The sequence below is a fragment of the Dreissena polymorpha genome, chromosome 9 (assembly GCF_020536995.1).
Source record: "Dreissena polymorpha isolate Duluth1 chromosome 9, UMN_Dpol_1.0, whole genome shotgun sequence".
Classification (NCBI taxonomy): domain Eukaryota; kingdom Metazoa; phylum Mollusca; class Bivalvia; order Myida; family Dreissenidae; genus Dreissena; species Dreissena polymorpha.
This window is the reverse complement of record NC_068363.1, coordinates 71,424,117-71,437,812: the sequence shown is the minus strand read 5'-3', so window position 1 is coordinate 71,437,812 and position 13,696 is coordinate 71,424,117. Positions and strand designations below refer to the sequence as shown.

At 40.0% G+C, this 13,696-nt stretch overlaps 1 protein-coding gene across 1 annotated transcript; it reads left to right on the top strand.

Moving 5' to 3' along the window:
* Positions 1-805: 805 nt before the first annotated feature.
* Positions 806-9,439, top strand: LOC127844506 (uncharacterized). Its single transcript, XM_052374773.1, has 6 exons — positions 806-1,296; positions 2,069-4,102; positions 6,056-6,280; positions 7,066-7,128; positions 8,408-8,615; positions 8,877-9,439. Exons 1-6 carry the CDS (start codon positions 915-917, stop codon positions 9,247-9,249), a joined length of 3,285 nt encoding a protein of 1,094 aa, XP_052230733.1. The 5' UTR covers positions 806-914; the 3' UTR covers positions 9,250-9,439.
* The last annotated feature ends 4,257 nt before the right edge of the window (positions 9,440-13,696 follow it).

Genomic DNA, 13,696 nt, shown 5'->3' with positions numbered 1-13,696 from the left:
GTGGACGGTGTTCTTTGGAAGCATAGACCGGGTCGCGTCGGAATGATCTAGGACTAGAATTATGTGTCATCCAGGCACGAATCTCGCTTATTATCCCCCACCAAAGGCGGAGGGATATTGTTTTGGCGTTGTCCGTCCGTCCGGCACTTTTGTGTCCGGAGCCATATCTTGGAAGTGCTTTGGTGGATTTCATTGAAACTTTGTATGAGTATGTATATGGATAAAAGGATGATGCACGCCAAATGGCATTGTACGCCATCGGATAATAAGGGAGTTATGGCCCTTTGTATCTTGAAAAAATGCTTTTTTGAGTGTCAAATATAGCACTTTTGTGTCCAGAAGTATATTTGCTTGTTGAGAGTTGTGTTTGTCGTCATGCTCGGCAGGATGGTTTAATTAGATGTTGTCAGAAACTATTGTCAAAAAGGAAAATGGCGTAAAGCAGTTCAAATATCAGTTACCTGATATCACAAGTTTGGTTTAAGTATTGTCTAAACGTTCTAATATGCTACAAAGTACGTTCTATTTCACACAATGCCATGATGCTGTGTCGTTTAAAGGACGCTTTTCACTGCCACATAACAATAACATAAAAAACACAGGAAACGCTCACGAATGTTTTGTGGTAAAGTATTTATTTTATATTGAATCTCTGTTAGTTTTGCTTCATATATGTATGTATGATATTTAATAAGTTAGTTGGCTTGTTGAAATATCCGACCGAATGAGACTCAATATTATGACGCTACTTCTGAGGAGGAGCGTCATCGGAATAAGTGACGTCATATATATGTTTTAACGACGTCGTCGCTATGTTATGTTAATAGACTACCGTTAACTCTTCAAGTTAACACTCTCAGCTATGCGTTTAATAACGAACAACATGTGATAACGTGTCAACATAAACGTTTCAAATGTCGACGAGGAGAAATCCAAACGTCGACGCCTTTCTTCCCAATAACGATTTTAACGGGAATGGAGGCATAAAAGATTCAAGTGCAAGCGGACGACAAATCAACGGTGAACCGCTTAGCGATGAAATCAATATACGGATCGGATTGCGCCAAAGCGAGCGGAAAGACCCGAATGCCTCTGAAAAAACTAACGCTTTTTGGAAAGAAGTTTTAGACGCCAATAGCGCGGAATTACAAGAGACTGTGCTTGCGATTCAAGATGAGAACAATGCGTTGAGGAGATGCTTACAGCTAATGCAGGAAAACAGCAGTCTCAAGGCGGCCAATGTTCTTGGGGCGGCGCTTTCAATTCTGGATGACAAATTGCGTTACTTTGTAACAGGTATATGTCTATTTGTTTTCCATAGCTGCACTCAAAGATAAACTGAAAAAAGTACGTTTAAAACATAAATACTCAAAATCAACGAATATTTCGTGAAATATTACGTAAAAGTGATCGGAGGCTAATGTCAAAGTCGATTGAATATGGGTCTAGTATAGTAATCAGACTATAAACACATGCAGTTGCATTTAAAATAAATGTAACAATCGGTGTTCCTGATAGAAATAGCCAAAAGTTTAAGGCTTACATTTATTTTAAGTAATATTTCATTTACATTGATTGTTATGTGTTGATTTTTCGAAATAGTGTACAAATTATTCATTGATTATGGGTGTTTATGGGCTTTTAATCGGTATTGTATCGGTGCATGAGCAGTTCAGATTTTTTTTTAAGTTCAATGATATTAAAAATATATTTGCATAATTTGAATGTCATCAAATACCTTCTTTTTAAATATAGTTTTGTCCGATTTTTGGCACTGACAAATATTTGTGTAAAACATCCATATCCGTTGTTTGCTTACACTAATCAACGTGTGCATTTAAAACATATTTAAATTATTTAATCGAACATATACGTGCAGAATTAAAGCAAATAATATATGTAACCTGAGATGCAATAAAAATGAAATACTACCTGTATTTTGATAATGAACGGTATCTATTTGTAAATAATTGCTACTGAAACAACTACAGTAATAGTTCTTCCAAAACATAAGTATTTGGACATTTTCTAGTAAAATAAATACAGGTTTGTAATAATATTCTTGCAGGTAAACTTCTTACAAATAGTCAAACGACCGTTAGGAAAGGAGAGCCAAAGAGCATACAGAGTTCTGCTCACACGTCGGTTAAATCGACAGGAAGCAATAAACGCAACAGAGGGCAGATTCCGTTAGGTCCAAAACGGAAGTCTATTGCGACACCTGCGCAGTCTGTGGGCGGAACTAACCGACATGTGCGGGCGGGTTCTCGCAGCTTCGGACAATCTTTCCCAGAGATAGATTACAACGACATAGCGCACTCAACGGCACGTAACCAAACACTATTACCAGGCTCCCAACCGGATGCTGTATCCCCTAGTTACGGGGCGTCGTTTCGGGAGATTAGTTACAGAGACACGGAACCTTCAAATACGTCTAGGGTCGTATCCATTCCCAACTCACCGCTGGTCGTTACGATTGAACATAAGTCGCCCGGTTCTGATTCTCGGAGTTATGGAAAATCGTTTCAAGAGATAAACTACAGCGATTTGGCGCAGTCACCCACGTCTAACCGTGAATCGGTCTCAGACTCCCCTGTTGTAGTGAAAATAAATCGCCGCACTGTTTTTCCTGAATCGCCAAGCTATGGGCAATCATTCCGTGAGATGACATACAGCGACATCGCCGACAGAAGGTCGTTCGCAGTAGCAAATGGGTCGCCAACCGTCGGAAGCAGTTGTGACACTTGTTTGAGTCCACCGCCCAATTCTCCTATCTACGGGAAGGCGTTTCAAAGTGTCAATATTAGCGATTTAAACGACCGTTTAAGCGACTCCGTACCACAATGGGAAGCTTCACGACAAGAACCAATCTCCAACACCAAACGCCAACGCACGCAAAAATCCGCTGCAAAACCGCCTATGAAATTTGGTCTGAACCCCAGTCCGCTCCAAAGCAGGGTCAGCGCGCGCACCGAACAACGACCGCGGTCAGCCGACAATTCTCGACAGCATGCGTTCAATGGTGGGAACCAAACAATACAGGATTCACGTAGGAACGTAATTGTACCCTGGGGTTCAGCTGATGTTACGCATTACTGTGCTAGCTGCAAGGAAATCCTTAAGCCATCCTGTCGGTGTAAAACGTCGAATGGATTTAAAACAAACGACACCTATGCTGTAGGACAATCGACACCTCAAAGACTCAATTGGCGTTTCGATGATGCTCCATCACAACAAGCGGATGAAACGCTATCTACTGTTGTCAACACGTCTTATACCAACAGCGTTGACAACGATGGCGTGCTAGGTGATAACGCTGCTAATGAACACGACTTTTCCGTTTCGGATTACATAGGAAACGACCCTGAGCCAAGGCAAATTGTAGGATATGGCAGCAAACGAATGGCAGAAAACGATTTGTTTATGACGAAGGACTCGTTAGATAATAGTTTTGCTATAAATACCATACGATGGGCGGATGAGACTTCTCCGGCTCAGGCCAATGTTCTATCCAGCGCATCATACACTGCGGCAGCAGCTCACAGTGGCAGAACTGTCGTCCCTTCATCAAGAAACGAGAGACCCGAAAACAACAAACAGCAGCCGATCTACGATCAACATGACAGTGGAGTGCATGGTACCCAATTAGGTCCAATACAGAAGTCTACCCAAACACCTGCGACGTCTATGGGCGGAACCATCAGACATGCACAGTCGGATTCTCCGAGCTACGGACAATCTTTCCCAGAGATGGATTTCAGCAACATAGCGCACTCGACGGCACGTAATCACCAAACACCGGCGATGTCTAGGGGCGGAACTAACAGACATGTGCAGTCGGGTTCTCCGAGCTACGGACAATCTTTCCCAGAGATGGATTTCAGCAACATAGTGCACTCGACGGCACGTAATCACCAAATAGTGGCACGCGGCTCCCAAACGGATCCAATGTCGAAACAATTTACCCAGGTTAGAGAGTTGAATGAGCCCGTTCCAGAAGACAGACGCGTCCCCGTGTTGACGCCGGCAAGCCATCAAGCGCTGGGAATGCCACAGGCCGCATCGACGCCGGTACCCTCCCCGGGTAATCGCGGTAATAGTGGTGAGTCGTACTTAACTACAAACCTCTCGAGCGGTAACCTCTCTGTTAGCTGTAAGGCATAAAAATCGTTGTTTTCCAGTTAAATTTACCCATTTATGCCTAGTGGACTATTCCGTCCTTCTAAATTAGATACATTTATTTCCAAAGTTAGGGACGTCTAGTACATATATCTATTTCTATATTTAAAATATTTTTTACAGAAATTTCTTTAAGCAAACAGCGCAGACCCTGATGAGACGCCGCATCATGCGGCGTCTCATCTGGGTCTACGCTGTTTGCCAAGGCCTTTTTTCTAGACGCTAGGCATAAAAGGGTTAAAAAGTACGCACGGTAGATAGGTCAGGAAAACTTTCGTGTGTCTTTTACTTTTTAATAATTACCATTTTAATAAGAAGAAATAAAGGCGTGCAGAAATCTTCCAAAATATTTAAGTGTAAAACATGTGTAAATTTTCGTGAATGTTAACTAAGAGATTATGATCGAATTTTATTTTATAGTTTCAGTGAATGTAGCAAAAAAGTTTAAGGTTGGCACAAACAATTATTGTCGGTCGGGTTTTTTGCAATCAAAATACATTTCTACGCCCAAACCACTGTACTCACAAGTTATAATCTTCCAAATAAGAAACGATCAACAGTTTGTAGTGTGTTCTCACTATTGAAAATAAACAAACCGCTAATTAGATTTCTAAACAAAATTTGATTGTTTACCGGTATATATCGTCTGCGATAAAAGATAAAAGATAAAAGCGGGAATAAAAAATAGGTAAGTCTAGAACAAGAAGAATTAGTGCTACTTAAAAAATTATGGTCGACACTATTGAGATACCTGTGTGTTTTCAGTGTAAGAATGTTTGGCATCATTACAGTATGTTGGGTTACGGTAAAATTATGTTCGGTTAAGTTGATATGTTGCATTGACGTGATTAAACCTTACCGACTTGACCAAACAGAAGTAATACTGGACTCAACATAATAATTGAGTCGCGTTCTAAGAAAACAGGGCTGACATTTTTTTTTTAAATGAAGTCTCTTCTTAGCAAAAATCCAATTTAAGCGGAAAGTGTCGTCCCTGACACGTCACGCACATGCATTATGCCCTTTTTTCTCAGAATGCGACTGAAAAAACTTAACCACACGTAAAGCAAATTCGACCCAGCTTAATGTCACTTTAACCCAGCATTATGTCAACTGAACCCAATATAACGTCAACTTAACAAAACATACTGTTAATAAACCCAGCATAATGTATCTTTAGCATAAGGTCAACTGAACCCAATATAATGTTAACTTGCCCCGATAAAATGTACACCTAACCAAACAAAATGTTACCTTTGCGCAAAATAATGTTAACTTTACCCAACATAATGGTACCTAAACCTAACATATTATTAATTAAACCCAACATAATGTCAATTTAACCCAACACAATGTTAACTAAACCAACATAATGACAAGTAAACCTAACATAATGCCAACTAACCAAACATGTCAGTTTTTCTTTGGAAAAAAAACATGTGTATTGGGTCCATAAAAACCAGTCAAATCTTTGCGTGCTGGTTGACTGACACGTACAAAACAAAACAACGGGACTAAATGTTAAGCTATCGTTTCTGCTAAATATTTCTATGTTATTACAATATGTTTCGTCAACCATCGCAAGAAAATGTTAGATCATTGTGTCCTAGCATATTAACGTGCGTTGATAAACAAATTTATATCCAATTTTCAATTGGTTCGGACAATTGTTGTGTTTAATGAAAAGCTCGCCATACTAGTCTTATTTGGTAAAACAGTAACAACAACAACACTTTAAAGTCTTGTTGTTTTCGTTTTTCTCTTTTTTCATTTGGAAATCTAGGAAATAGTTTGCATCTCACATACACTTGTGAATATTAATCGTGCGTTATGTGTTTAAGAGACCTTCGTTAGAATGTCCATGTGTTCACTGCAGCGGGTGGAGCCCATATGTCTGTCGGGAAGGATGTGCAGACTTCCAGTCAACCAGTGAATAAACATGTGGCTGACAATGTGACATTCAAGTCCGGTTCGAACCCACAACAATTGGGCACGGGCAGTGCCGATGAAGCGGTAACAGGGAAAAGCTCATCCTCTGACAATTTGTCAGTGGACTCTCTTTTCACGCACGCTTCCTCGAAAAAGTCTTCCGGAAGACAAGGTACCTGACAAAACGTCAGATATTTTACTTATTTGCCATTAAGTTTCACCTTATATATTATTTAAATATATTTTTACACAAGCAACTTTTATTTAAACGAATTGATTTGTGAATACATTCCGTAAGACGAACAATTAGAATGACTATTTATCAGTTAATAGCGGCCGGCCATGTTCGTTATTTGGGTTATAATGAGTGTAACGTTTTGGAAAATCTCAAAAAAAGAAACGCAAATTTTCGTTGTAGATGTGAGGAAACAGTAATACTGACCATTTGCCATGCTCTAAAATTCCACAATCTGCATCTGTTGGCGATTAAAAAAAAACTTTATTAATAAAGCGTTCAAACGAGAAACGATTGAAGAATTGTTAGAGATCTTTCGTGTCGTTATATTTTGTGACACTTCGAGGATTGCTTAACGGTATATAGAGTATAAAACATACTCATTTATCATATATCACACATTTTATGAGCACGGATGGCCGAGTGGTCTAAGCGTAAGACCTTTACTCCAGGGGTCATTTGTTCGAGCCCGTTGCGGTTTACTTTTTTTTTGGTTTTATTCTTGTTTTTTTTTTACTGGAGCCTTTTAGCTGCAATGTTTACAGTTATCGATATAAAGTATTTTATATATACACTTCAATACATGCCAAAATCTGTGAAAGGGTCCCTTTAAGTTGACATTATGCTGCGCTTATGTTTTGGCGTTCCATATGTACGTATCACTTGTCATAATATGCTCTGATATGTCTGCTCGTGTTACATGCGACGCTTTTCTGTTTCAGACCATACGGACGACTCACTAGTGCACATATTACGGCTGAAGGGCGATGGTTCTTTGGAGAAAGGTAGGCATGATGCGTAGCCGCGTTGTCATCTGAAATTGAGGCGTTTGTAACACGCTTAAGCACTGTTTTCTGCTGTGCATATATAATGATAGAAAAACAGTGGTGCACCCAATGACTCATTTAAGCTAGTGCAGTGTTTTTGCAGTACATTAAATCATTGTTTATCCGAAAATATCATGTAACCGTGACCTTTAACAAACATATCGCGATCTCTCCATTGAAAAATATGTTCTTATCATACATGTACACATGTATGTACACCGTTTGTAAAATTATACATTGCAGAAAACTACAAAAGGGTAAATATTGAGAAATCTGATATAATATTAAAACACAGTTAACTGATAAATGCCATATATTCGTTCCCAATTATACAGCTTGTGGCATTGCTTACGTGTGCATTTTTTCCCGAAAGCACTGGGGCTCTTTCCCACACGGCCATCGTACTCAATCGACGTGTTATTTGCGTAACGTGAGAAAGTGTAAGGTACAGGAGACGCCCCTTCAGAAGACGACCGTGGGACTCTAAGTACCCGTTTTCACACGCGATCAGATATTAACCCATTTATGCCTAGTGGACTCTCCTTATCCTTCTTCATTGGATCAATATATTTCCAAAATGAGGGATGTCTAGTTTACTTATTTCTATATTTAGAATAATTTTTACAGAAATTCCTTTAAGCAAACAGCGCACACCCTGATGAGACGCCCCATCATGCGGCGTCTCATCTTGGTCTTCGCTGTTTGCCTAGGCCTTTTTTTAGACGCTAGGCATAAATGGGTTAACCGCAATAAGTACACTGTAGGTGGGAATTCAAATATGTATAAGGCGTTTATTGACATTGCTGAGACCCTCCATGTCTCAAAATTCTGAATCGGAATAAGCACAATGCCTCTCTGTGCGGGTGAACACGAATACATATATGGAACTGTATTTTATTTTGAATAATTCTGCGACCGAAAAGTGCCTCACATTGACTTCATCTCTGTGATTGTGCGTCAACTTTTACTCGGTAAAATAATTATTGAAGCATTTAATGTTGTTCTGCCAATTTAGCCCAGGCAGGGACCTCGTCATGTCTCATTGAAACCACGCCGTTGCACAATGCATGTATACTCAACAAAAGTTATAACTGACCACTTGATATTTTGGGATATTTAAGCTCTGCGTAATGTGCTTAGCAAAAACAAATTATACCAAATACTTAAACATTTTAGTATCACCATTTGTACAAATAGCGCCACCTTGTAACTAACATATATATTGCATTTGTTTCAGCAAAGTATGTCTTCAATCGACCTGTTGACCAACTTACGGGCTACTTGCCCCATATTACCTATGACGTCAGGAACTCGATTTCCATACTGTGTTCGTCACGTCACCACGCTCGGCTGATAGGGGAGGTAGCGTTCCAGTTGGACAGACGAATCCTTGAGCACGTGTTTAGTGATGTCACAAGTGGGCATACGGCACGAGGAAGGTCAAGGTAATTAAATTATGTTCGTATGTTATAATCTAAAAGCAAGTCGTTTATCCATACAAATAAATTTTGTCACGTGTTGATCTTGGTTTAGACCTTTATTTGACGCCCGTTTTCATCTTCCATATTCTTAACCGTCCAACAATAGGAAGTATATTAATATTTCATCGTTGTGGTTCAAGATTCATGAAAGCAAAACACTTGTTTTTCTTTTATATTATGGAGCGCGAGTTGTTCTATAACTTTTTAAAACAACACTCATTACAGGTTTTACGGGTACAGCGTTGCCAATGTAAACGAACTCATCGAACGGGAAGACCAGGCACTCCAAAAGGAAGGAGCTATAGGGGCTTCGCTACACCATAAGCTGAAGGCGTTGCTAAGCGACCTAGCCTCGTTTTCGTACAACATCCGACACCACGGCGAGTTTACGCGGGAAATGGTGAATAAGTACGGTCTGCTCGTTACCACCCCTGACCCGGAAACCGTCGAGAGACTCGGCTTGAATGACCCCGGTACTCTGCGACTTCTGATTGGTCGCATATTGAGGAAGAAGGAGGAGCTTGAAGATATGCTTATCATTCTGGATTGTCTTTGTTTTATTGCATATAAGGAAAACGCTCCTTTACTCATGTGGTAGTTCAATCGACCGATTTCCCTTTTTTTGCGGACGAACATCTTAAAATACTCGCAAGTTGTTTATTTCATCCGTATTAAGGACCCATTATTTACAAGCAATATATTAGAATATGTTATACTATATTAACTGTTGATAATGCTGCTGACTTTGTCTGAATTATGTCGCAATTTAATAAATTATGAAATTACAACTATTCCTTTTGTCATTTGAGAGTGTTCAGATTGGTCACAATGTAACGGTGGTATTGAATTTCACGGAGAAAAAAAACGTGCGCAAGTTAACGTCTGACGTAGTATCTACTGGAGCCGTGCTCTAACGCAAGGGAGTTTAATGCATGTGCGTAAACTTTCGTCCCAGATTAGGGGTAATAGCATGTGGAGTCCACACAGGCTAATCAGGGACGACACTTTCCGCTTTTGTGACATATTCGGTTTAAAGAAAGTCTCTTTTTCAAAAAATCCAGTTTCGATGAAAAGTGTCGTCCCTGATTAGCCTGTGCTGACTTAACAGGCTAATCTGGGACGACACTGTACGCACATACATTAAACATCCGTTCACAGAGCACGGCCCACTTACATAGCGTTTAAGTACGCGATTCCAGATATGTAATTGGTTGCAGTCTTCACTTGTGCACACAAAAGAACTACAAATGTGTCACACACACTAATGCCCACACAACACATGTTTGGACACGAACACATCTGTCATACAACTGCCAAAACGTTTCAGCACATCCGCCAAGCAATTGAATTGGATGAATTGAAAAAAGGGGAGGGGATTCCATATTCCATAATGAACCACAAACAAAATGACATTATTTTGCCAACCCTCGTCAAAAGAGAAATTCCTTTTTTTGCAACAAACTATACATTAAGGAGTTTTTCGTGGGGCAATTTTTAGCGAGATGCAACCAGATTTAAAGAGAAGATTTAAACAAAACATTTTGGGACTTCATATTTTATAGTAGAAAAAAGACATTAACTTGTCGCAGCAAACCTTTTACGACGATCTTTGTATTAAGATTATGCAACTGTGAATATTTCCGCGAGATTTACCAAGCAGGTAAAAAAGCAGGTTTAAACATTCGAATGCAGTCGAAAGTTATATAGAGAATACTAGGTTAGCGTTGAATACAGAGAAGTTTATGTTGCGAGGCTTAGAACGCCGGAAGCGCGAGCCTTGGCGAGCGCTTTCGGTGTTCGAGCCGAGCAACATAAACTTCTCTGTATTCAACGCTAATCCTAGTATTCTATTTATCCCATTTGATTTTTTCAACGTGACATTTAACATAAATAGATCTAATAACCTTAACAATAATTTTAATTCAGTCATAAAAGCGCTTAAAATCTAACAAATGTAACCATGCGTAGTGATATACATGTATTTGTTCTGGTACGCAAAATAGTCTTTAAAAAATTCACACACAAACTGTAAAACAAGTAAAAATATCACCATGTGCCTACATTTAATTTTACGCAGTATGCGAATTTTAACACATTACGACCGCGAAAAGAAGATTTTACTTTACTATAATTCATTTTATTTTCGAAGAAAATTATCAAAATCCAATATGGCGGCGATTGCTCCTGACAAAATGCTGTCGATGTCAACATACATGTACACCATCGACGACCTAGTTCTGGCTACCATAACTTTAAATGTCGCTTTTTATGATTTTTGACTGGCGCGACTTTGTACAGGTCTGTCAATGCTAAATAAACTGTACGCTGAAGTTTCTTTAGCTATCGAAGACCTTGACAATTTTGACGAGTAAACAGACAATCGCAGCGACTGACACTTTATTTGACAAAATATACAGGGCAATACGTTTTCCGACTTCGAACGACGAATTTAAGGACACGCAGAACGTGTTTTTATAGAATGTTGTGGGTATGCCGTGTGTGATCCGATGCATCAATGGCGCCCATGTTAAAATCATTTCCCCGAGAACAGGGAACGACAAAAGTACAAACAAAAATCAAAACACGTAAGAACTGGTATCTTACCTTTAATTATCCTTTAAAATCCATCTAATAATCCATTTAACTCAATAATTGACGATTTTGCATCTAGGGTCTTTAATAATTATTTTAGCATAGTTTAATAAAGACCCTTATGCCATTCTATCACTTTATTCAAATGAGTTTATGAACGCGATAAACTTTCTTCTTCGTCACACGCTACGTCATGTACTCTACATTACTACTGTTCCAATGAACCGGAGCAGTTTATCTAATAATAGCCGTTGGTAAACTCGGTTGCATTTGCAGATTTCTGCATACAAACATAATTATGTTTAAACTTGCACAATGTTTTATTTATCTATGGTAAGTGCCCTTATTGTACGAGAAAATAATTTAATATATAAATACACAAAGAATGGAAAACATTCCAGTACACAACAGATAAATGAGTAGAAAATACCCGTGTACAAAATGGGACGTTCCCAATTCCAGTGTAGTGCTATTTTTACCATCTTATACTTTACACAGCTCTATGCCTAACGTGAAATAGGAAAGCAAACATAGCAGATTATTCGTGAACTGTGCGATATGTGTATGGCTTGTTGTACATTCTTAATATTTAAGTTAAATGTCAAAAGTATATGCTATGGTTATAAACAATGCACATTACACGAAATAAGGAAAATGTGATCAATTGACAATTCAGATATGTCGACATACAGTACATGTAGAAAACATGTGAAATAAGTCGCGTTTATAATAAATCGTCAAAAAAATGGGGAAAATGACGCAATAAGTATGTCATTTATGACGCCATCAATCAGCTGATTCATTATACGGATGGCGAACAATTATGTCATATGACTAGATTAAAAGGTTGAAAGTCGTATAATTTTGAAGCTTAAGTTTTGTCGACTTTGTTTCTTATGAAAAATCATTCAGTGGTAAAGTAAATATAAATAAAAAAATACAAAACAAAAATCGTGTAATTTTATATTTTATTTCAACATTTCTTTTGGTGAATATGTCATATATATTATTTTTTTTCTGCAAAATATGCACATTTTCTTTTAATGGGTGACCTTATAATTCGATCAATAAACCAAATAAAACAATATCGACCTAATTTTAGCGTATATCGCATGACGTCATTTAAAAAGTAGTCCGTGCACGCGACAGGTATATTCCACAGTGTTGAATATAAGCAAGTATATTCCACAACGTGTTATACCGTCAATGTCGCGATGAAAATGGGATAAAAGCAGTTATAAGCAATAACGCATTCCTCATCAATGACGTTAGTTGACGGTGCAATTTTTCAGTACTGGGTATATCACGTTTACAAATCTATCGTCTTTAAAGAATGATAACGTCTCGTCCGTAAACAACAATCGTCTCTTTACTATATGCACGATAATAATAAAAACATAGCGAAGTTTATACAAATAACTTCACAACTCCCGTAAAAAATTAGAGCCCGCCAAACATGGTCACGCGAATCGGTCCGCTTTTCCAGCGAAAATAAGAGCGTCACTGACCCACAAACCATGCCGAAACCCCAACCGACTCATATTATATGATGTTTCACCTCAATAATCTCTATACATAAGACCATATTGGTCCCAAAAGCCCATTTAAAACAAAATGGCTGCGAATGTCCTATTATTAAACTACTACTCAAGACTGAATTTCTGACAAAATAATTAAGCTCAAGTCTCACTATTGCCGGTAGAGCCCCGGTCCATCCCGGTTTGCTAACGCCGGTCGACCGGCGAGAACCGGGATGATTCGAAGAAATTGTTTAACGCGGTCACACTTTTCCCGGTGCCGCCCCGGTTGAAGTCGGTCAACAACCCGGCAGAGTCCCGGTCAACCCCGGACTAGCTACGGTTATCCCGGTGAAGCCCCGGTTGTCGCCGGTAATGCCCCGATGGAGCCCCGGTGAAAGTCGGCAGCGTCCCGGCAGAGCCCCGGTATACTGTAACTCCGCCGGCACTCACCGGGGCTATACCGGCATCAGACGCCGGCAGAGCTACGGCAACGCCCCGGTTTGACCCCGGTCGTCGCCGGTTATGCCCCGGCGGAGCACTGATGAATGCCGGTGGCCTCCCGGCAGAGCGCCGATTTACCGATGTAACGTAGCTATAACGGGACTCTGTCGGCATTCACCGGGGCTCCACCTGGGCACCACCGGCGACAACCGGGGCGTTGCCGTTACTCTGTCGGGGTCTGTATGGGCCCCGGTGGAGCTACGCTGCCGTCCCGGTAGTTCCCGATGCCGTCCCGGTTGTTCCCGGTGCCATGCGGGTCGTTGCCGGTCCTTCCCGGTGACCCCCGGTTCATCCCGGAGGATTAAACATTTTAATACTTTCCCGGTGGAGCCCCGGTTGTCCGCGGTTAATCACGGTCGTCCCCGGTGGAGTCCCGGTTCATCCCGGTAGAGCACCGGTTCATCCTGGTAGATCCCGGATCACGCACTGGGG

What these genes read in the sequence shown, in the direction of transcription:
- LOC127844506 (XM_052374773.1), top strand. Translation starts at nt 915, where the DNA reads ATGTCGACGAGGAGAAATCCAAACGTCGACGCCTTTCTTCCCAATAAC. An exon ending in ATTGCGTTACTTTGTAACAG is followed by an intron (nt 1,297 to 2,068) that starts GTATATGTCTAT and finishes ATATTCTTGCAG; the next exon opens with GTAAACTTCTTACAAATAGT. An exon ending in ACGGCACGAGGAAGGTCAAG is followed by an intron (nt 8,616 to 8,876) that starts GTAATTAAATTA and finishes CACTCATTACAG; the next exon opens with GTTTTACGGGTACAGCGTTG.